The following is a 21,387-nucleotide window of genomic DNA, read 5'->3' as shown; positions in this document are numbered from 1 at the left end:
TTCCCTCTGTAACCACTATTCTGTTCTCTGTGTCTACATGTTTGTTTTTGTTTGGTTTGTTTTTTTTCATTTATTTTGTTTTTGTTTGTTTGTGTTTTATATTCCACATATGAGTGAATTGATAGGGTATTTGTCTTTCTCTCTCTGGCTCATTTCACTTAGCATAATACCTTCAAGGTCCACCCGTGTTGAAAATGGAAAGATTTCATCTTTTTTATGGCTTAATAGTATCCCATTGCTTATATATACCACATCTTCTTTATCCATTCATCTGTTGTTGGGCAGTGAGGTTGTTTCCATATCTCGGCTCTTGTAAATAATGCTGCAGTGAACATAGGGGTGCATATATGTATGGTTAGGCTACACTCAAGATGCCTGTTCTCTTGCTCTCTGTACATCCTCTGCTAGACCAGTCCCTGCTTCACTCACATGACTATCCAGTTGTCTTAATTATAAGGCTTAATTAGCTCCTGGTAACTGATGAGCCCACCTGACATCAATTCCCCCTATAAATGGTAGCCTCCTTCTCCCCTGAGTAGCAAAGACTGTTGTCATGTCCTGCCCAGCATCTGCCCCACATGGTGGGGTGTAGCTCCATGACCCTTTGTGTAAGATCCCCCTGTCCAATAAATCACTACTCTCTGTCACTGTCTCTGGGCTCTTTCTTCAGTGTCAAGGCTTGGCAACTCCAAGACTTGCAGGCCTGCAGAGTTCAGTGCAATAATATATCTTTTCAAATTAGTGTTTTCATATTTGGATAAATTTGGAGAAGTGGAACAGCTGGATCATATGGTAGTAAATTAAGTATATACTTAATTTTTTGAGCAATCTCCATACTGTTTTCTACAGTGGCTGCACCAGTTTACGTTCCCACCAATAGTGCACAAGTGTTCCCTTTTCTCCACTTCTCACCAATACTTATTTGTTGTCTTTTTGATAATTAGCCATTCTAATGCACATGAGATTGAGACTGAGGGCAGTCATCAGTTAGATCCATTAAACTGTAACTTGCTTAATAAATAATGAACTGTAACCTGGCTTCACTGATCAAGCTTGCTTTAATTGTTCTGTAAGCATCAGGTAGCCTAAAAAATGTTTGCCTGAGTTGTTTTTCAGGAACTTGGAGTCAGCTGTGTCCAGTTAGAGTTTGATCTGGTGAGGACTGGTGGGATCACCAACCCTCCAGATGGGCATGCATGAATGTACAATCAGTGACCTTTTGACGTCAGAAGGCCCAAAACTCCACCTACAGAACGTGCATCCCGAGGAGAAGCATGTAGCTTACTTGCGCCTGTGCAGAATGATAATACCTCACGTTTTTCTTGTCTCCAATTACTTTCCCCACACTCCCTATACCTCAGCTTTACCCAGAAGTATCCCAAGCCCTTCATCTTTGGGGAGGTGGATTTGAGATTTGTTCTCCCGTCTCTTTGCTTGGCTGCCTCGTGAATAAACCCTTTCCCTGCTGCAAGTCTTTGTCTCAGCGTTTGGCTTGCTGCGCCTTAGGCAAATGGACCTGGCTTGGTAACAAGATAATATTTCATTGCTGTTTTAACTTGCGTTTTTCTAATAATTGGTGATGTTGAACACCTTTTCATGTGCCTGTTGGCTGTCTTTATTTCTTCTTGGGGAAAAATGATCCTCTGCCCACTTTTTAATTGAGTTGTTTGTTGTTGTTGAGTTGTATGAGTTCTTTTATGTTTTGGATATTGGCTGCTTATAGATATATGATTTGCAAATGTCTTCTCCCATTTGGTAGGTTGTCCTTTTGTTTTGTTGGTTTCTTTTGCTGTGCAGAAGCTTTTTAGTTTGATGTAGTCCCATTTGTGTATTTTGTTTTCATTTCCCTTGCCTTAAGAGACATATCTAGAATGATATTGCTAAAGCTGATGAGAGCATACTGCTGTCTATGTTTTTTTCTAGGATTTTTATGGTTTCAGTTCTTACATTCAAGTCTTTAATCCATTTTGAGTTAACTTTTTGTATATGGTGTAAGATAGTGATCTAGTTTCATTCTTTTGCATGTGGCTGTCCAGTTTTCCCAACACCATTTATTGAAGAGACTGTCCTTTATCCATTGTATGTTCTTTACTCCTTTAATATAAATTAATTGTCCATATATGTGAGAGTTTATATCTGGACTTTCAGTTCTGTTCCGTTGATCTGTCTGTCTGTTTTTCTGCCAATACCATGCTGTCTTGATTAGTATAGCTTTGTAGTATGATATGAAATAAGGGAATGTGATACCTTGAACTTTTTTTTTTCCCTCGAGATTGCTTTGGCTATTATTGGTTCCATACAAATTTTAGCATTTTTTGGGTCTATTTTTGTGAAAAATATTATTGAGATTTTGATAGAGATTGCACTGAATCTGTAGATTGCTTCAGGTAATATGGACATTTTAACAGTTGTAATTCTTCCAATCTATGAATACAGAATATCTTTCTATTTCTTCATGTCTTCAGTTTTTTCAACAGTGTCTTATAGTTTTCGGTCTACAGGTCTTTCACCTCCTTGGTTGAATTTATTCCTAGGTATTTTATTCTTTTTGTTGTGATTGTAAATGTGATTTTTAAAATTTCACTTTCTGCTAGTTTGTTGTTAGTGTATAGAAACACAAAACAGATTTTTGTATACTGATTTTGTACCCTGCAACTTGACTGTATTCATTTATTATTTTTAATAGCTTTTTGGTGGCAACTTTAGGATTTTCTATATATAAAATACTATCATCAGCAGATAGGGACAGTTTTACTTCTTCTTTTCCAATTTGGGTGTCTTTCATTTCTTTTTCATGCCTAATTGCTCTGGCTAGGACTTCTAATACCAAGTAGAATATGAGTGGTGAGAGTGGGCATCCTTGTTTTGTTCCTGATCTTAGAGGGATAACTTTTAATTTTTCATCATTGAGTATGATGCTAGTGGGTTTGTAATAAATAGCCTTTCTTATGTTATGGTACCTTACTTCTATACCCATTTTATTGAGAGCTTTTATTATAAATAGGTGTTGAATCTTGTCAAATGCTTTTTCTGCATCTGTTAAGATAATCATGTGATTTTTATCCTTTGTTTTGTTAATGTGGTATATCATGTTGATTGATTTGCAGATACTGAACAATCCTTGCATTCCTGGAATAAATCCCACTATCATGGTGTATGATCCTTTTAATGGACTGTTGTATTTGGTTTGCTAATTTTTTTTTTGGCCATGCTGTGTGGCTTGTGGGAGCTTAGTTCCCCAACCAGGGCTTGAACCCGGGCCCTCGGCAATAAAACCTTGGAGTCCTAACCACTGGACCACCAGGGAATTCAAAATTGCTACTATTTTGTTGAGGATTTTTCCGTTTATGTTCATTAAAGGTATTGGCATATAATTTTATTTGTCTTGTGCTTGTCTGGGTTTGGTATCAAGATAATGTTGGCCTTATAAAATGCATTAGCAAGTGTTCTCTCCTCTTCAATTTTTTGGAAGATTTTGAGAATGATAGGTATTGAATCATTTTTGAATATTTGGTAGAATTTACCACTTCATACATAGTCTTATTTTTATTCTTTTAGCAATTTGTGAATAGCATCTCCTTCTTACGATACAAATTATATGATGAGTCTCATGAAATCATTCATAGTGGTAGTAATTAATATTAACTAGCACTTTAAAATAAATAACCAGTACAAATTATCAAAATTTGGAAGCCATAAAATGACATGAGGATCTTTAAAATTGCTTTATTACATCACTGCTGCTTTTACCAGGTAGCCTAAAATGAAAACTGTCTGTGTAAGTCAAGAATCTCAATTCTGTTTTCCAAAAATTCCAGTGTGCTCCTGTTTTTCCTCTATATATAGAGAAGTAGGGTATTTTTTGTAATATATTCCTGATTTTTATCCATTTCTAGCCATGTTTTAATTACTCTCTTATCCTCATCCCAGGACTATGTGTTTCTGGCTGTCTCTCTGCAATGCGTTAACTTTAACCTGGTGCTCTGTGGAAGTGGAATAGCTATATAGAGTAGAGGAATCTATCATGCAGTAAAATTAAATCTTTTTGCAATAGGTTTACTTTACTTTTATCTCTCCTTCCACAATCCATTTGATTTTGACCAGTGACTGAATTTTTTTGAAATATTTAAAATAACATTAGAATATATATTTTTTTCCAGTTTTTTTTTTTTTGGTCAAAAAAGTTATATTTGTTAAAAACCGACTTCTGCCTGAGACTTTGATATCTGTAAAAGTGTGAATAGGCAGCCACCTAGAACCCGAATGATTAGGTTCATTTTTTTTCTTTTTAACATCTTTTTTGGAGTATAACTGCTTTACAATTGTGTGTTAGTTTCTGCTTTATAACAAAGTGAATCAGTTATACATATACCTATGTCCCCATATCTCTTCCCTCTTGTGTCACCCTCCCTCCCACCCTCCCTATCCCACCCCTCTAGGTAGTCACAAGGCACCAAGCTGATCTTCCTGTGCTATGCAGCTGCTTCCCACTAGCTATCTGTTTTACGTTTGGTAGTATATATATGTCCATGCCACTCTCTCTTTGTCCCAGCTTACCCTTCCCCCTCTCCGTATCCTCAAGTCCATCCTCTAGTAGTCTGTGTCTTTATTCCCGACTTGCCCCTAGGTTCTTCATGACCTTTATTTTTATTTTTTTTATTTTTTATTTTTTTGCGGTACGCGGGCCTCTCACTGTTGTGGCCTCTCCGTTTGGGGAGCACAGGCTCTGGATGTGCAGGCTCAGCGGCCATGGCTCACGGGCCCAGCCTATCCGTGGCATGTGGGATCTTCCCGGACCGGGGCACGAACCCATGTCCCCTGCATCGGCAGACGGACTCCCAACCACTGCGCCACCAGGGAAGCCCATGACCTTTATTTTTAGATGCCATACCTATGTGTTAGCATATGGTATTTGTTTTTCTCTTTCTGACTTACTTCACTCTGTATGACAGACTAGGTCCATCCACCTCACTACAAATAACTCAATTTCGTTTCTTTTTATGCCTGAGTAATATTCCATTGTATATATGTACCACATCTTCTTTATCGATTCATCTGTTGATGGACACTTAGGTTGCTTCCATGTCCTGGCTATTGTAAATAGAGCTGCAATGAACATTGTGGTACCTGACTCTATGAATTATGGTTTTCTCAGGGTATATGCCCAGTAGTGGTATTGCTGGGTCATATGGTAGTTCTATTTTTAGTTTTTTAAGGAACCTCCATACTGTCCTCCTTAGTGGCTGTATCAGTTTACATTCCCACCAAAAGTGCAAGAGGGTTCCCTTTTCACCATACCCTCTCCAGCATTTATTGTTTGTAGATTTTTTGATGATGGCCATTCTGACCAGTGGGAGATGATATCTCATTGTAGTTTTGATTTGCATTTCCCTAATGATTAATGATGTTGAGCATTCTTTCATGTGTTTGCTGGCAATCTTTATGTCTTCTTTGGTGAAATGTCTATTTAGGTCTTCTGCCCATTTTTGGATTGGGTTGTTTGTTTTTTTGATATTGAGCTGCATGAGCTGCTTGTAAATTTTGGAGATTAATCCTTGTCAGTTGCTTCATTTGCAAATATTTTCTCTCATTCTGAGTGTTGTCCTTTTGTCTTGTTTATCGTTTCCTTTGCTGTGCAAAAGCTTTTAAGTATCATTAGGTCCCATTTGTTTATTTTTGTTTTTATTTCCATTTCTCTAGGAGGTGGATCAAAAAGGATCTTGCTGTGATTTATGTCAAAGAGTGTTCTGCCTATGTTTTCCTCTAAGGGTTTGGTAGTGTCTGGCCTTACATTTAGGTCTTTAATCCATTTGGAGTTTATTTTTGTATATGGTGTTAGGGAGTGTTCTAATTCCATTCTTTTACATGTGGCTGTCCAGTTTTCCCAGGGCCACTTATTGAAGAGGGTGGCTTTTCTCCGCTGTATATTCTTGCCTCCTTTATCAAAGATAAGGTGATCATATGTGTGTGGGTTTATCTCTGGGCTTTCTATCCGGTTCCATTGATCTATATTTCTGCTTTGGTGCCAGTACCATACTGTCTTGTTTACTGTAGCTTTGTAGTATAGGTTGAAGTCAGGGAGCCTGATTCCTCCAGCTCCATTTTTCTTTATCAAGATTGCTTTGGCTATTTGGGGTCTTTTGTGTTTCCATACAAATTGTGAAATTTTTTGTTCTAGTTCTGTGAAAAATACCATTGGTAGTTTGATAGGGATTGCATTGAATCTGTAGATTGCTTTCGGTAGTATAGTCATTTTCACAATGTTGATTCTTCCAATCCAAGAACATGGTATATCTCTCCATCTATTTGTATCATCTTTAATTTCTTTCATCAGTGTCTTATAATTTTCTGTATAAACATCTTTTGTCCTCTTAGGTAGGTTTATTCCTAGATACTTTTTTCTTTTTGTTGCAATGGTAAATGGGAGAATTTACTTAATTTCACTGTCAGATTTTTCATCATTAGTGTATAGGAATGCAAGAGATTTCTGTGCATTAATTTTGTATCCTGCTACTTTACCAAATTCATTGATTAACTCTAGCATCCTTAGGATTCTCTATGTATAGTATCATGTCATCTGAAAACATTGACAGCTTTACTTCTTCTTTTCTGATTTGGATTCCTTTTATTTCTTTTTCTTTTCTGGTTGCTGTGGCTAAAACTTCCAAAACTATTGTTGAATAATAGTGGTTAGAGTGGGCAACCTTGTCTTGTTCCTGATCTTAGTGGAAATGGCTTCGGTTTTTCACCATTAAGGACATTGTTGGCTGTGGGTTTGTCATATATGGCCTTTATTATGTTGAGGTAAGTTCCCTCTATGCCTACTTTCTGGTGGGTTTTTATCATAATTGGGTGTTGAATTTTGTCCAAAGCTTTCTCTGCATCTATTGAGATGATCGTATGGTTTTTCTCCTTCAATTGGTTAATGTGGTGTTATCACATTGATTGATTTGTGTATATTGAAGAATCCTTGAATCCCTGGGATAAACCCCACTTGATCATGGTTTATGATCCTTATAATGTGCTGTTGAATTCTGTTTGCTAGTCTTTTGTTGAGGAAGTTTGCATCTATCTTCATCAGAGATGTTGGCCTGTAGTTTTCTTTCTTTGTGACATCTTTGTCTGTTTTTGGTATCAGGGTGATGGTGACCTCGTAGAATGAGTTTGGGAGTGTTCCTCCCTCTGCTATATTTTGTAAGAGTTTGAGAAGCACAGGTGTTATCTCTTCTCTAAATGTTTGATAGAATTTGCCTGTGAAGCCACCTGGTCCTGGGCTTTTGTTTGTTGGAAGATTTTTAATCACAGTTTCAATTTCAGTGCTTGTGATTGGTCTGTTCATATTTTCTGTTTCTTCCGGATTCAGTGTTGGCAGGTTGTGCATATCTAAGAATTTGTCCATTTCTTCCAAGTTGTCCAATTTACTGGCATATAGTTGCTTGTAGTAATCTCTCATGATCCTTTGTATGTCTGCAGTGTCAGTTGTTACTTCTCCTTTTTCATTTCTAATTCTATTGATTTGAGTCTTCTCCCTTTTTTTCTTGATGAGTCTGGCTAATGGTTTATCAATTTTGTTTATCTTTTCAATGAACCAGCTTTTAGTTTTATTGATCTCTGCTGTCATTTCCTTCATTTCTTTTTCCTTTATTTCTGATCTGATCTTTATGATTTCTTTCCTTCTGCTAACTTTGGGTTTTTTTTGTTCTTCTTTCTCTAATTGCTTTAGGTATAAGGTTAGTTTGTTTACTTGAGGTGTTTCTTGTTTCTTAAGGTAGGATTGTATTGCTATAAACTTCCCTCTTAGATCTGCTTTTGCTGCATCCCATAGGTTTGGGTCATCATGTTTTCATTGTCATTTGTTTCTAGGTAATTTTTGATTTCCTCTGTGATATCTTGGTTATTAAGTAGTGTATTGTTTAGCCTCCATGTGTTTGTATTTTTTACAGTTTTTTACCTGTAATTGATATGTAGTCTCATAGCATTGTGGTCAGAAAAGATACTTGATACTATTTCAAGTTTTTAAATTTACCAAGGCTTGATTTGTGACCCAAGATAATGATCTATCCTGGAAAATGTTCCATTAGCACTTGAGAAGAAACTGTATTCTGTTGTTTTTGGATGGAGTGTCCTATAAATATTAATTAAGTCCATCTTGTTTAATGTATCATTTAAAGCTTGTGTTTCCTTATTTATTTTCATTTTGGTTGACCTGTCCATTGGTGAAAGTGTGGTGTCAAAGTCCCCTCCTATGATTGTGTTACTGTCGATTTCCCCTTTTATGGCTGTTAGTATTTGCCTTATATATTGTGGTGCTCCTATGTTGGGTGCATAAATATTTACAATTGTTATGTCTTCTTTTTGGATTGATCCCTTGATCATTCTGTAGTGTCCTTCTTTGTCTCTTGTAATATTCTTTGTTTTAAAGTCTCTTGTCTGATATGAGAATTGCTACTCCAGCTTTGTTTTGATTTCCATTTGCATGGATTATCTTTTTCCATCCCCTCACTTTCAGTCTGTATGTGTCCCTAGGTCTGAAGTGGGTCTCTTGTAGACAGCATATATATGGGTCTTGTTTTTGTATCCATTCAGCCAGTCTATGTCTTTTGGTTGGAGCATTTAATCCATTTACATTTAAGGTAATTATCCATATGTATGTTCATATTACCATTATCTTAATTTTTTTGTGTTTGGTATCATAGGTCTTTTCCTTCTCTTGTGTTTCCTGCCTGGGGAAGTCCCCTTAGCATTTGTTGTAAAGCTGGTTTGGTGGTGCTGAATTCTCTTAACTTTTGCTTGTCTGTAAAGGTTTTAATTTCTCTGTCAAATCTGAATGAGATCCTTGCTGGGTAGAGTAATCTTGGTTGTAGGTTTTTCTCCTTCATTACTTTAAATATGTCCTGCCACTCCCTTCTGGCTTGCAGAGTTTCTGCTGAATGTTCAGCTGTTAACCTTATGGGGATTACCTTGTGTGTTTTTTGTTGTTTTTCCCTTGCTGCTTGTAATATTTTTTCTTTGTATTTAATTTTTGATATTTTGATTAATATGTGTCTTGGCGTGTTTCTCCTTGGGTTTATCCTGTATGGGACTGTCTGTGCTTCCTGGACTTGATTAACTATTTCCTTTCCCATATTAGGGAAGTTTTCAACTATAATCTTTTCAAATATTTTCTCAGTCCCTTTCTTTTTCTCTTCTTCTTCTGGGACCCCTATAATTCGAATGTTGGTGTGTTTAGTGTTGTCCCAGAGGTCTCTAAGACTGTCCTCAATTCTTGTCATTCTTTTTTCTGGTCTGCAGTAGTTATTTCCACTATTTTATCTTCCAGATCACTTATCCATTCTTCAGCCTCAGTTATTCTGCTATTGTTCCCTTCTAGAGAATTTTTAATTTCATTTATTGTGTTGTTCATCACTGTTTGTTTGCCCTTTAGTTCTTCTAGGTCTTTGTTAAATGTTCCTTGTATGCTCTCCATTCTATTTCTAAGATTTTGGATCATCTTTACTATCATTATTCTGAATTCTTTTTCACGTAGACTGCCTATTTCTTCTTCGTTTGTTAGGTCTGGTGGGTTTTTGCCTTGCTCCTTCATCTGCTGTGTGTTTCTCTTTCTTCTCATTTTGCTTAGCTTACTGTGTTCGGGGTCTCCTTTTCTCTGGCTGCAGGTTTGTAGTTCTCGTTGTTTTTGGTGTCTGTCCCCAGTGGCTAAGGCTGGTTTAATGGGTTGTGTAGGCTTCCTGGTGGAGGGGACTAGTGCCTGTGTTCTGGTGGATGAGGCTGCATCTTGTCTTTCTGGTGTCAGGTCCACGTCTGGTGGTGTGTTTTGGGGTGTCTGTGGCCTTATTATGATTTTAGGCAGCCTGTCTGCTCATGGATGGGGTTGTGTTCCTGTCTTGCTAGTTGTTTGGCATAGGGTGTCCAGCACTGTAGCTTGCTGATTGTTGAGTGGAGCTGGGTCTTGGCATTGAGATGGAGATCTCTGGGAGATTTTCGCCATTTGATATTACATGGAGCTGGGACGTCTGTTGTGGACCCGTGTCCTGAACTTGGCTCTCCCACCTCAGAGGCACAGCCCTGATGTCTGTCTGAGGCAACAAGAGCCTGTCATCCACATGGCTCAGATTAAAGGGGAGAAAAAAAAGAAAGAAAGAAGACGGTAAAATAAAATAAAATAATGTTATTAAGATAAAAAATAATTATTAAAAAATTTTTTTAAGTATTAAAAAAGGAAAGAAAGAAGACAGCAACCAAATCAGAAAAGAAATCCACGAATGATAACAAGTGCTAAAAACTATACTAAAAAAAAAACAAACAAAAAAACCTGGAGAGACAGAACCCTAGGAAAAATGGTAAAAGCAAAGCTATACAGACAAAATCACACACAAAAGCATACACATATATACTCACAAAAAGAGAAAAAGGGAAAAAATATATATATATTGTTGTTCCCAAAGTCCACCTCCTCAGTTTGGGATAATTCATCGTCTATTCAGGTATTCCACAGATGCAGGGTACATCAAGCTGATTGTGGAGATTTAATTCGCTGCTCCTGAGGCTGCTGGGAGGGATTTCCGTTTCTCTTCTTTGTTCGCACAGCTCCCAGGGGCTCAGCTTTGGATTTGGCCCCACTCTGCGTGTAGGTCGCTTGAGGGCGTCTGTTTTTCTCTCAGACAGGACGGGGTTAAAGGAGCCGCTGGTTCGGGGGCTGTGGCTCACTCAGGCCGGGGGGAGGGAGGGGTACGGATGCGGGATGAGCCTGTGGCGTGACGTTGCACCAGGCTGAGGCTCGCCGTGTGTTTTCCCGGGGGAGTTGTCCCTGGATCACGGGACCCTGGAAGTGGCAGGCTGCACAGGCTCCCGGGAGTGGAGGTGTGGAGAGTGACCTGTGCTTGCTCACAGGCTTCTTGGTGGCGGCAGCAACAGCCTTAGCGTCTCATGTGCGTCCCTGGGGTCTGCGCTGATAGCCGCGGCTCACGCCGGTCTCTGGAGCTCCTTTAAGCAGCGCTCTTAATCCCCTCTCCTCGCGCATCAGGAAACAGAGAGGGAAGAAAAAGTCTCTTGCCTCTTCGGCAACTCCAGACTTTTTCCCGGACTCCCTCCTGGCTAGCTGTGGCGCGCTAGCCTCCTTCAGGCTGTGAAGGTCCTTCAGGACCGCCAACCTCAGTCCTCTCCCTGGGATCCGACGGAAGCCGGAGCCTCAGCTCGCAGTCCCGCCCGCCCTGGCAGGTGAGCAGATAAGCCTCTCGGGCTGGTGAGTGCTGGTCGGCACCGATCCTCTGTGTGGGAATCTCCCCGCTTTGCCCTCTGCACCCCTGTTGCTGTGCTCTCCTCCACGGCTCCGAAGCATCCCCCGCTCCACCCCCCGCAGTCTCCTCCCGCGAAGGGGCTTCCTAGTGTGTGGAAACCTTTCCTCCTTCACAGTTCCCTCCCACTGGTGCAGGTCCCGTCCCTATCCTTTTGTCTCTGTTTATTCCTTTTTCTTTTGCCCTACCCATGTACGTGGGGAGTTTCTTGCCTTTTGGGAGGTCTGAGGTCTTCTGCCAGCGTTCAGTAGGTGTTCTGTAGGAGTTGTTCCGCATGTAGATGTATTTCTGATGTATTTGTGGGGAGGAAGGTGATCTCCACGTCTTATTCTTCCGCCATCTTGAAGGTCCTCTGCACAAGACTCTTAGACAGCCTCATCCTCCAAAGGGCAGACACGGAAGCAAGGAGAACTACTGTTGTGCAGACTGTGCCTGGGGAGAAATTCCAATGGCAGGTATTGGTGACATATCCTCTTCTTTAGCAGGTGGCAACCTGGCAACTTGTGGTTGTAGGTAGGCGGCCTCAGTTCCTTCCCACATGGATCTCTCCTTAGGGCTGCTTGAGTGTCCTCATGACATGGCAGCTGGCTTAACCCAGGATGAGTGATCTTGGGATAGCTGGTTTTCCTTAGTTAACAATCATCCTTTGATGTTCCCCATTAACTGCGCCAGTCCCCTCCCCTGTCCCGTGCCCCCTGGTACTTTAGCTCAGGGAGGAAGGAGCTCAGAGGGACTTGGCTGAATAAGGGGCTTGAGAGCCTAGGGATGAGTTTTAAGCTGCTTTCCCCGCAGTCAGGAGGAGGGACGCTGACGCTCCAGCCGGACCCTGCGCCTCCTTTTCGCCATTTCCCCTCAGGACGCTCAGGTCCACCCTGATTAGGTTCATTTTTATTTCCATTACTTAGGTATGACCAGTGCATCTCTTTTATCCTAGATTTTCTATAATTTTCCTTTTTTTCTCTAAATGAACTGGTGGAGTTGATTTTGGAGAGAATATGGAATTAAACTTTGTAATTTCCATTTGCTCCCTCTACTCCCTGCGACTCTGCTGCTATCCCAGGCAGTCTTTATTAATGTTTCCAATTTTCCCATCCATTTACTAAAGCTTAGCAACTGTCCCAAGTTTTTATGGTTTCTCATAGCTTTCTGGGTAAAGTTTAAATTCTTTAGCTTAATCATTTATTATCTACAGACTTCTCAAATTTCCATCATTTTCCTCTTCAGACATTCTGAATTATTTATACTTCCTTAGAACACATTACTCTATTTTCTGGCTCTTCCTTTGCTATATGCTAGTCTTCCTGCTTTTTCTAGCTGTAACTTGTGTCAGTTTTCCCTTTTCATAAAGGCTGTTGTACATCTGCTTCTAAGCCATCTACTTGGCTCTCAGAGTTTCTTCCATCTTCCAGCTGCTCCCAGTGGAACACCATGACCTTTACTAGTGGTCTTTATATGGAGCTCTGGGGCACAGGCCCATTGATAAACTACTGCTGCCACAACTTGGCTATCAGTAGAGATGTGGTTGGAGCAAGCTACAATTCCCTTATTTCCCCATTCCTTTATTTCTCACAGTACCACCACAGGTACGGCTGGATCAGACTTCAGAGAATAGTTGGAGTAAATAAAGGAAATTAAAGTATAGCAGAGAAACATTTAAAACCAAGACTAAGTCCAATTTCCCTCCTGCCCAAGGGAAAGCATTCAAGAAGTGGCCTCTTGTATACTTTCTTTACTCGTTTGTATTCAGGGTTGTACTTCTGAGTGCCTCCTTCTACTCACCGTGCACCTTTGGGAACCTCATCCCCTAGCCTCAGGACTGGTTTTGGTCCGGGGGTTACTTTCCTCAGCCATGTGTTTCGACAAGTTTGAATCCTTTTGTCTACTTCCTGTCAACATTGTCCACGGTAGGCTTTGACACCCAAATCTTGCAGGGTAGTTAAGAGTTTGTATGATTTTCTCTAAGTCTGAACACCTTTGAAGTCTTCCTGCCAATGTAAATTTTGGAAATGCCTCTGATTGTTCTAGTTGTTCGTGGATAACTCTTGAATCAGACACTAACTGTAAACCTTTCCCAAGGACCATTGTTAAATTTCAGACGGAGTGTGACCTGAACCAATAATACAAAGAGAAATATTTTCCTTAATGCCCCCAAAAAGGATTCTCTCATAATGAAGATACTACTTCACTTTATATAGAGCATGATTTTTCTCTGTCTCTGACTGACCCCTTTATTCAAATTGAACTCCCTTGGCCTGTTTTAAAAAGAACGAAGTCCGTGGACAAGCCAGGGCAGCTTATTTGGTTAAGTAAAGATTCAGCTAAAGCTGTTAAATCACCATGGACTAGATTAGATTAAATTTTATTACAAGGGTAGCTATTGGCTAGCCTCCTTATTGGTGGAGTTGAGTGTTTTTTGTTGTTGTTCTTTCTATTACACATCTCACTCCCACTTGTCCTTTGCCATATTCCTCCAAAAGCCAGTCAACGTCATTTGGTATAAACATCCTTTTGTGCATCTCTGGCAATCTAGCATAGCTCCATCACAGCATTATACCACAATCATTGATTTATTTGTCTGTTTTCCTAGCGTGTGGAATTTAGTGAGCAATCAGTAAATGTTTATCGAATGATAAATGCATCAGTAAAAGAAATTGGCATCTGTTATCTTCTAAATTTACTCTATTTCAACAGTTCCTTAATGATTAGGTATAAGATTTCATGAGGAGAGCTAGTTTATTTTCTAGTGATTAAAATCCAGTGCCTGCAGTTAAAATTTCTGTGTGTTGCATATTAAGTTTTGAATTATAAGTATCTTGATCAGGAAAAAAGGACCAGAGAGCTGCTGAGGCCCAGCCCACAGTTAGTATTTACTCCCAGCACTGGAGCTGTACTTTGTACAGCTTTCTGTCTTGGGGAGGAAGAAACTGAAATAAGAGAGTATGCTCTGAGAATCAGTCTCCTCTCGTCTAGTAAATGGCAGATAGTCAGATGCTGTGTATTGTATTATTTATTTAACCCTTTGCTATTTTGACAAAAAGTTGTCTTTTTACATAGAGAAAAGCCTCTAATGCTGATGTGATTTCTGTTTAAAAGTAGGAAATACATGTTACTGAGGAATGGAAGAGAAGAAATTTTCTTTTTCTGAATATGTGTATTTATGCATAAGTATACAGGAAATTTACAAAGTACTTTTGAATGCATGTGCTCTACTTTGTGTAAAGCTTCCATATAAGGGGTTTAAAAATTACTGTGCACATTTCTAAGCTGTTTGGCCCACTGTTGCTCTATCATATGTATTTTTTGGATATTTTAGAACATAGATCTTTCGAAGAAAAAGAAATAGTTGTCAGCAAAAGTTTTTCTTTTTTAAAAGAGGAGTTAATAAAATGCCTGTTTCATGATCAAATATATTATTTGACTTTTCTTATAGAAATTTCAAGAAATTGCTGAAAAAAATATGGAAAAGTTGAACCGTATTGAGAAGTCACATGAACAATTGGTTGTTGAAAACACACATTTCAAAAACTTGTTATCCCAGACTAAAAGGGAACAAACATCCTTGCTGGCGGCCTGCGCATTGATGGCTGGTGCCTTATATCCTCTGTATAGCCGATCATCTGCCTTATCTACACAGAGAGATTTTCTCCAGGAGCAGGTCAACACCTTTGAGTTGTTAAAATTGGAAGTTAGAACTCTAGCCCAGGCTTTGTCGATTGTAGAGGAAAAGAAGCAAGAGGAAGCCAAGATGAAGAAAAAAGCATTCAAAGGATTAATATGTGTATTCCGGAAAGGTGTTATTGCAATTTTGGCAGCAAACAGACTCAAGATTTTGGGCCAGTCGTGTGCCTCTCTTTTTACCTGGATGGAGAGTTTCAAAGAAGGCATAGGCATGTTAGTGTGTACAGGAGAGCCCAAAGACAAGCATAAATTTCCAAGTAAGATAATTTGTGCTTTTAAAAATCTGAGTCGAATGTAAGTGACATACGAAGTGAATATGTTGGGCAAAAACATAAAAAAATCATTTACAATGTCAAATCATGTAACATATGTACATACATATGTAGATATGTATATGTGTATGAATAAGTGTGTATTTATAAATTAGGCTTTAATTGTTATAAACATTAAAATATAAAGAAAGTAGCAAATATATATGATTTCAACTTTGTCTAGCTTTATTATATTTGAATGCTCTTTTGACAGTAAATTGAAAAGTTTGTACAGCGATTTTTCAATAAAGTCAATCCAGAAACTCTGCCCTATTTAAAATTAATTAGCATAATTTACTTTCACTTTCTTTGAATTAGAATAAAATGATCAGAGTTAACAATCTGTTGAAGAATTGAATGAAAATGAAACTAATGTAAGTTTTATAGCTAACTTTTTTGAATGCTTGACTATTCTGAGGAAACAATTATTTCAGTTTTTAACTTTTGAAAAGCAAGCTATTAAGTAAGTAGAGCTAAATAAAATTTCCTTCTCCCTTTTCTTTTATGATGTCAGTTACCATTATCTATAGAGAGGAGTTAATAAAATGCCTGTTTGTTTCATGATCAAATACATTCTTTGACTTCTCTTATATGGAAAAATTGAACCGTAAATAAAGTCAATAAAATCTCACATCTATTGTAGACTTCTCTGCACTAGGTGAAGTTCTACATACAAATTTTGATCTACTTCTTAAATAGCTAAATATTGCCATAATTTTAAAATGGATTTTAATAAATTTTTGTAGAATTGCATAATGGATTTTTTTATGTTTCTGCAGAACATCAAAAGGAGCAGTTACGTTGTTTGCAAACTCTCAGTTGGCTCACCAGTTCTGACCTTCTTGCTGCAATAATCAGTTCTATGGCTGAGTTACAGGAAGCTATTAGTAAAACAGGTATGATTCCCCTTTTTATGTCCTTGCAAAATACATTTAAAAAGAAAATGTCCAGAAATTCTTTATGGTACAAATTCTAATAAACCTTCAAGGAAGAAAATGTATTTATCTTTCTTTTATTCAGGTACAGAGAGATTACTAAATCTATATTTAATGAAGTAGTGAATTAATGTAATTTTTGATGTTAATTTTGTCTTTATGGGGAAATTAAATGACACTTCTTGATGAATGCATTCACCTTTTTTTTTCCTTTGTGATATGCTTTTCCTATGGAAAACTCATCAGTAGCTTTTTAATTAAGTACTACTGTTAATATTCTTTCAAATGTTTGAATCTTTCTTCTGTTTCTGGCCATGTGCTTTAGAAATCCAAATAATAACTGAATCAGTAGAAAATTTGTCTCTCTCATTTGGCAACATGTTTTTATTTTTTCTATTTAATTTTAAATAGAGTTAATTTAAATAGTCTGCTCCTTTCCACTAGGTGTGAAGCCACCTATAACCAGTGATTTCCAAAGGTCTAAAATGCCAGTTTATTTTTTCATGACTCAGATTGCGTGGCATGTTTGTGTGAAAGGTTCAATGAAAACTAATTTCTCCACACTTAAAGAGTAACATACAGTTACCTACTGCTTAAGCTATGTCATTGGACTAATTATGGTCGTTTCAGACACATTAATAGAAAAAAATGTATAGTAGACTTGTTAATAGTTGCCTGCGTAATGAAATATTCTAAGTATTAATGAAATGATAATTTGGGATGTAATTTAATTCTTCAGACAATTCTGTTGTGTAAATATAGATCATGTATTGTGATTTCAAACATGTAAACTAGGCTCTTATAGTACAAAACTTATGATCCAAAGATTATTTTTAGGTTGTGGCCATAAATGTTGGTAAGAAATATGCATATTTTAATGTATCGGCAAAATCTCAACATACTGGGTTTGGAGTCTGAAATAAAAGTGCAAATAAATATATTTTAAGAATGTTGGTATTATAACTTCAAAGCGAAATTGTAACATTCTTGAAAGAACTTAATAAATTTTTGGGTTTAGTTTAATAAACAGATGATTTTTGTTAGTCATATTTTTTCAGGTATGTGGACCTAAAAGTAGATTGGTTTCTTAAGCTATCATCTTATTTATATTATTACTTTATTTAATGCATTTTTTAATCACTGTGCTATATGCTTGAGGAGATGAAAGAAAAAGATTGACTTGATCGATCTTCTAGAAAATATACATAATGGTCATAAGAATAAGAGCGACAACTGATGAACAACTTAGGCAGAATGTAATCAAGGATTGGATGAGAAAGTACAGGCTTTAAATGTGAGAATACGCAGAAGGTAAAGCTCAATGTGGGCTTATGAGTATTGGGAAGGCTTCAGGGACTAGTGATTTAGTTGGGCCTAGAATGACAGTAAGTTAGAGAGGAGAGCTGGCATTCAGCTGCAGGGTATAGCTTAAGCAGAGATGTAGAGGTGGGAATAAGCATAGAATGGGAAGAAGGGACATTCAAGAGGTGAGAAAGTAGATCCATGCCTAGCAGGTCTGACTTATGGATAAAATATATTGTCTACTCTAACCATATTGGGAAGTAGTGGGGGAAAGGGTAGATCATTGCCATGGGATCAGATTGTTGATTTATGAAAGTAGGCAGCGATTTCCCCTGAGCACATTTTCTAAAAGTAGCCCCTTGTAACATTTTTAAGTTAAAATATTGACAAAATTTTTATTCAGACCCTGATAAAAATATGTGTAGGTAAGACCTGTGAAGCAGAAGGTAGACCAAGAGTGGTGTTTTAAGTGCCTGCCTATCTCTAGGAACAAGCTGTCTTTGATGTTAGAACCTGGTATGCCTCTAGCTTGAGGAAATAGCAAGTTCAGGAAAACTTATTTTTAGGCAAGCCTAAAAGGATACGGTCCAGGCAGATAGATAATTGTTACTGAACTAGTACAAAAATGATCAGTGTGGATCTTCTCCAGTGACTAGCTGGGCTTATAGAATAATTCTTTCAAAACATGATGAAGGGTTAATGTATTGTTATCTAGGCAATTGTGTTTTCAATTTTAAATGTATCCTAGTAGAAATTTTAGATATTTTAGCAGAAAAGGTGGGAAAATATTTTCAAAGTCTATGAGTGATTATCAACAGATAAGGGTAATAAATGTAAAGCCATAACAGTTTATACAGTCATGTTGAGTTTATAGTTTAAGTGTCTGAAAAATCTAAATAGGTGATCATTATTGTGTAGTAGAAAGAGCATTGCTTTGAATAAGACAGACTTGATATTATATTCAGCATTGCTACTTATTAGTTGTGTGAAATTGGGCAAGTTACTTAACTTTACTGGGCCTCACACTCTTTTCCCATAAATGAAGATGGTATCGTCTTCCCCATTGTTATGAGGAAATAATGAGATAATGCTTGTTGAATATTTTGTACGGTATCTGGTACATAGTGGGTGCTAAAAAATATTGTTCCCTTACCACCCATCTCACCATGAAAGTAGCATTTAGCATTAATGAACATGAATACACACACACCTACCTGTATACATTTTTAGACTACTAATGATTAATTTTCTGTTCTAAAATTGCTAAATTGCTGTACAGTGGAGGCAACACAGTGTAGGGTTAAGCAGGTATTCTGCCTGACTTTGAATACTGACTCTGGTGCTAGCCACATGACATGGGCAAGTTATTTAAACTCTGCTTCCCAGTTTCTTTATTTGTAGAGTGGGAATAGTAAGTTTTACCTAGCTCAGAGTTTAGAGGACTAAATGAGTTCATTTGTAAAGTGCTTAGAATGCCTTTGTTTACTCTTTCACGTACTTTTCTTAGTTCAGATGTCGGTCTTTATTAAGATTTATTGCATTAACTGAATAATAATGAAGAAATTTCATAAAAATTTAGAGTAAATAAAATGAAAATACATTAGTTTATCTTAAAATTTCAAGACCATTTACACGTCTCATACAGCTCCAACTTGTTAAAACATGGTTCTGTTATAAATTAGTATACATATAAAGATCAGGAAGAAATTTCTTCCTCTGAATATAGTGACATTGGATGTTTGGGGGCATCACAGGTTTTCTTTCTTTGTACCTAATAGAAGACTCCCACTTAGAGTAGCTTATTCATATAAGGTTTTTTTTTTTCCCTCCCAAATAGTAAGTCTGGAGGTAGGTAGAAATCCAGACTATGTCTTTCTGCTAAGCCATTAGCATCTTCGTGTTTATGCCTCCTAGTTTTAAGCTGGTCACTCTGCTTTTAGGCATCAGGATTGTATTTGTGCAGGAAGGAGAAGGGAGGGACACAATGTGAAGACATTCATACATTGCTGGTGAGAATAAAAAATGTTATAGCTGCTTTGGGAACGAGTGGCATTTCCTCAAAATATTAAACATAGAGTTATCATTTGAACAAGCAATTCCCCTTCTAGGTATATATCCAAGAGAAATGAAGACATATATGTACAAAAACTTGTGCATGAATGTTTACTGCAGCATAATGCATAGTCGAGAAATGGAAGCAAACTCAAATGTCCATCAACTGATAAATGGGTAATGGACAGATATCCAAACAATAAAATATAATTGGGCCATAAAGAGTAATGAAGTACTGATGCTTGCTACAACATGGATGAACCATGAAAGCCATATGCTACATCACAAAAGATTGTATATAATATGATTCCATTTATTTGAAATCACATACCATATTATTCCATTTATTTGGAATATGCAGATTAGGCAAATCTAGAGACAGAAAGTACATTAGGGGCTGCCTAAGGCTGGGGAGGGGTTGGGGGTTATGGGAAGTGGCTGCTAATAGATATGGAGTTTCTTTTGGGGGTGACTAAAATTTTATAAAATTGCTTGTGGTGACGACTGCATAACTGTGATTATATTAAAAACCATGGATTTGTACACTTTAAATGGGTAAGTTATATTGTGTGTGAATTATATCTCAAGAAAATTGTTAAAAATATGAAGACACGTGTTGCTGAATATATCCCTTTATATCAGGAAGGCAAAAGCTTTCCCAAAAGCTTCCCCAGCAGACTTTTGCTGTTGTTTCATTGGCCTGGCCTGAGCTGAATCATTCACATGATTCTCCCTAGATGACTACCTGGAGATTGACAAAAGAGAAGGGAGAGTTTGTGCATGGAATGAATCAGCTAATCAACATCTGCAGTAGAGAGGATTGTTTTTGTTTGTTCTTTTTTTTTCAAATTACTTCCGCTTCTACTACCTCCATTATACAAGAAAACAGGTCAATTCAGAAAACTTGGAAAAGAAATAAATCAGAGAACAACAAAACAAAAACAAACGTATTTTCCCATCATATAGGGATAGTTAATGTAAGCATTTTTATGTGTTCTTATGTGTTCTTCCAATCTGTTTTATCCCTCTTTCTCTCTCTATCCATTCCCCCTTCCTTCCTCCCTTCATGCCACCTACTCATCCATCCACTAGCAGACTAACAAATGATATAAATGATATCATAGGCTACATACTCTTTAATATCTTCATTTAAAAATTATTCCGGAATACCCTCAAACTTATGGAAAAGTTGCAAGTAGTTCACAACGGAGAATTCTGTTTCCTGAATGGTCTGAGAGCAGGTTGCTTACTTGATGCCCCATCACTCCCTCGTATTATAGCATGTATTTCAAAGACATTCTTCTGCGTAACCAGAGTGCAGTGATCAACATCAGGAAACCAACATTGATACATTACTACCATTCAGACTCCATTCAACTTCCCCTATTTGTCCCAACCACGTCATTTTTAGCAAGAGGATCTGGTTTAGAATTATGTGTTGCATTTAGTCATGTCTCTTTAGTATTCTTCAGTATGGAAGAGTTCCTCAGTTTTTCCTTGACCATCGTGACCTTGAAGATTACAAGCCAATTATTTGTAGAATATCCCTTAATTTTGATTTGTTTGTTTCCTCATGATCAGATTTAGCTTATGCATTTTCAGCAAGAATATCACAGAAGTGATGCTGTGCTTTGCTTATGATATACTATCATAGCTATAGTTTAAAAAATATCATACTTTTTGAGGATTTTTCTCTATTTCTGTTAATAATCTTCTAGAGAATGATTGTAATGTCTGGGTAATATATATCAGTTGGGCATTCCTTCATCTATTTAACCAATTTACAAAAGGAGGTTTTCATCATAGGGCAGGTAT

The 21,387-nt window shown here is 37.6% G+C and overlaps 1 protein-coding gene across 1 annotated transcript in view; it reads left to right on the top strand.

Annotated features, from left to right (window-relative positions):
* Positions 1–21,387, top strand: part of CCDC171 (coiled-coil domain containing 171) — a 349,858-nt gene that overhangs the window by 162,571 nt on the left and 165,900 nt on the right. Inside the window, 2 exon segments of the mRNA XM_065879246.1 lie at positions 14,725–15,229; positions 16,063–16,179. Coding sequence (XP_065735318.1) covers positions 14,725–15,229; positions 16,063–16,179 — 622 coding nt within the window.

This window comes from Phocoena phocoena, chromosome 6 (assembly GCF_963924675.1).
Source record: "Phocoena phocoena chromosome 6, mPhoPho1.1, whole genome shotgun sequence".
Taxonomy (NCBI): domain Eukaryota; kingdom Metazoa; phylum Chordata; class Mammalia; order Artiodactyla; family Phocoenidae; genus Phocoena; species Phocoena phocoena.
Note: the sequence above shows the minus strand (reverse complement) of the source record. Positions and strands in the feature narration are given on the sequence as shown.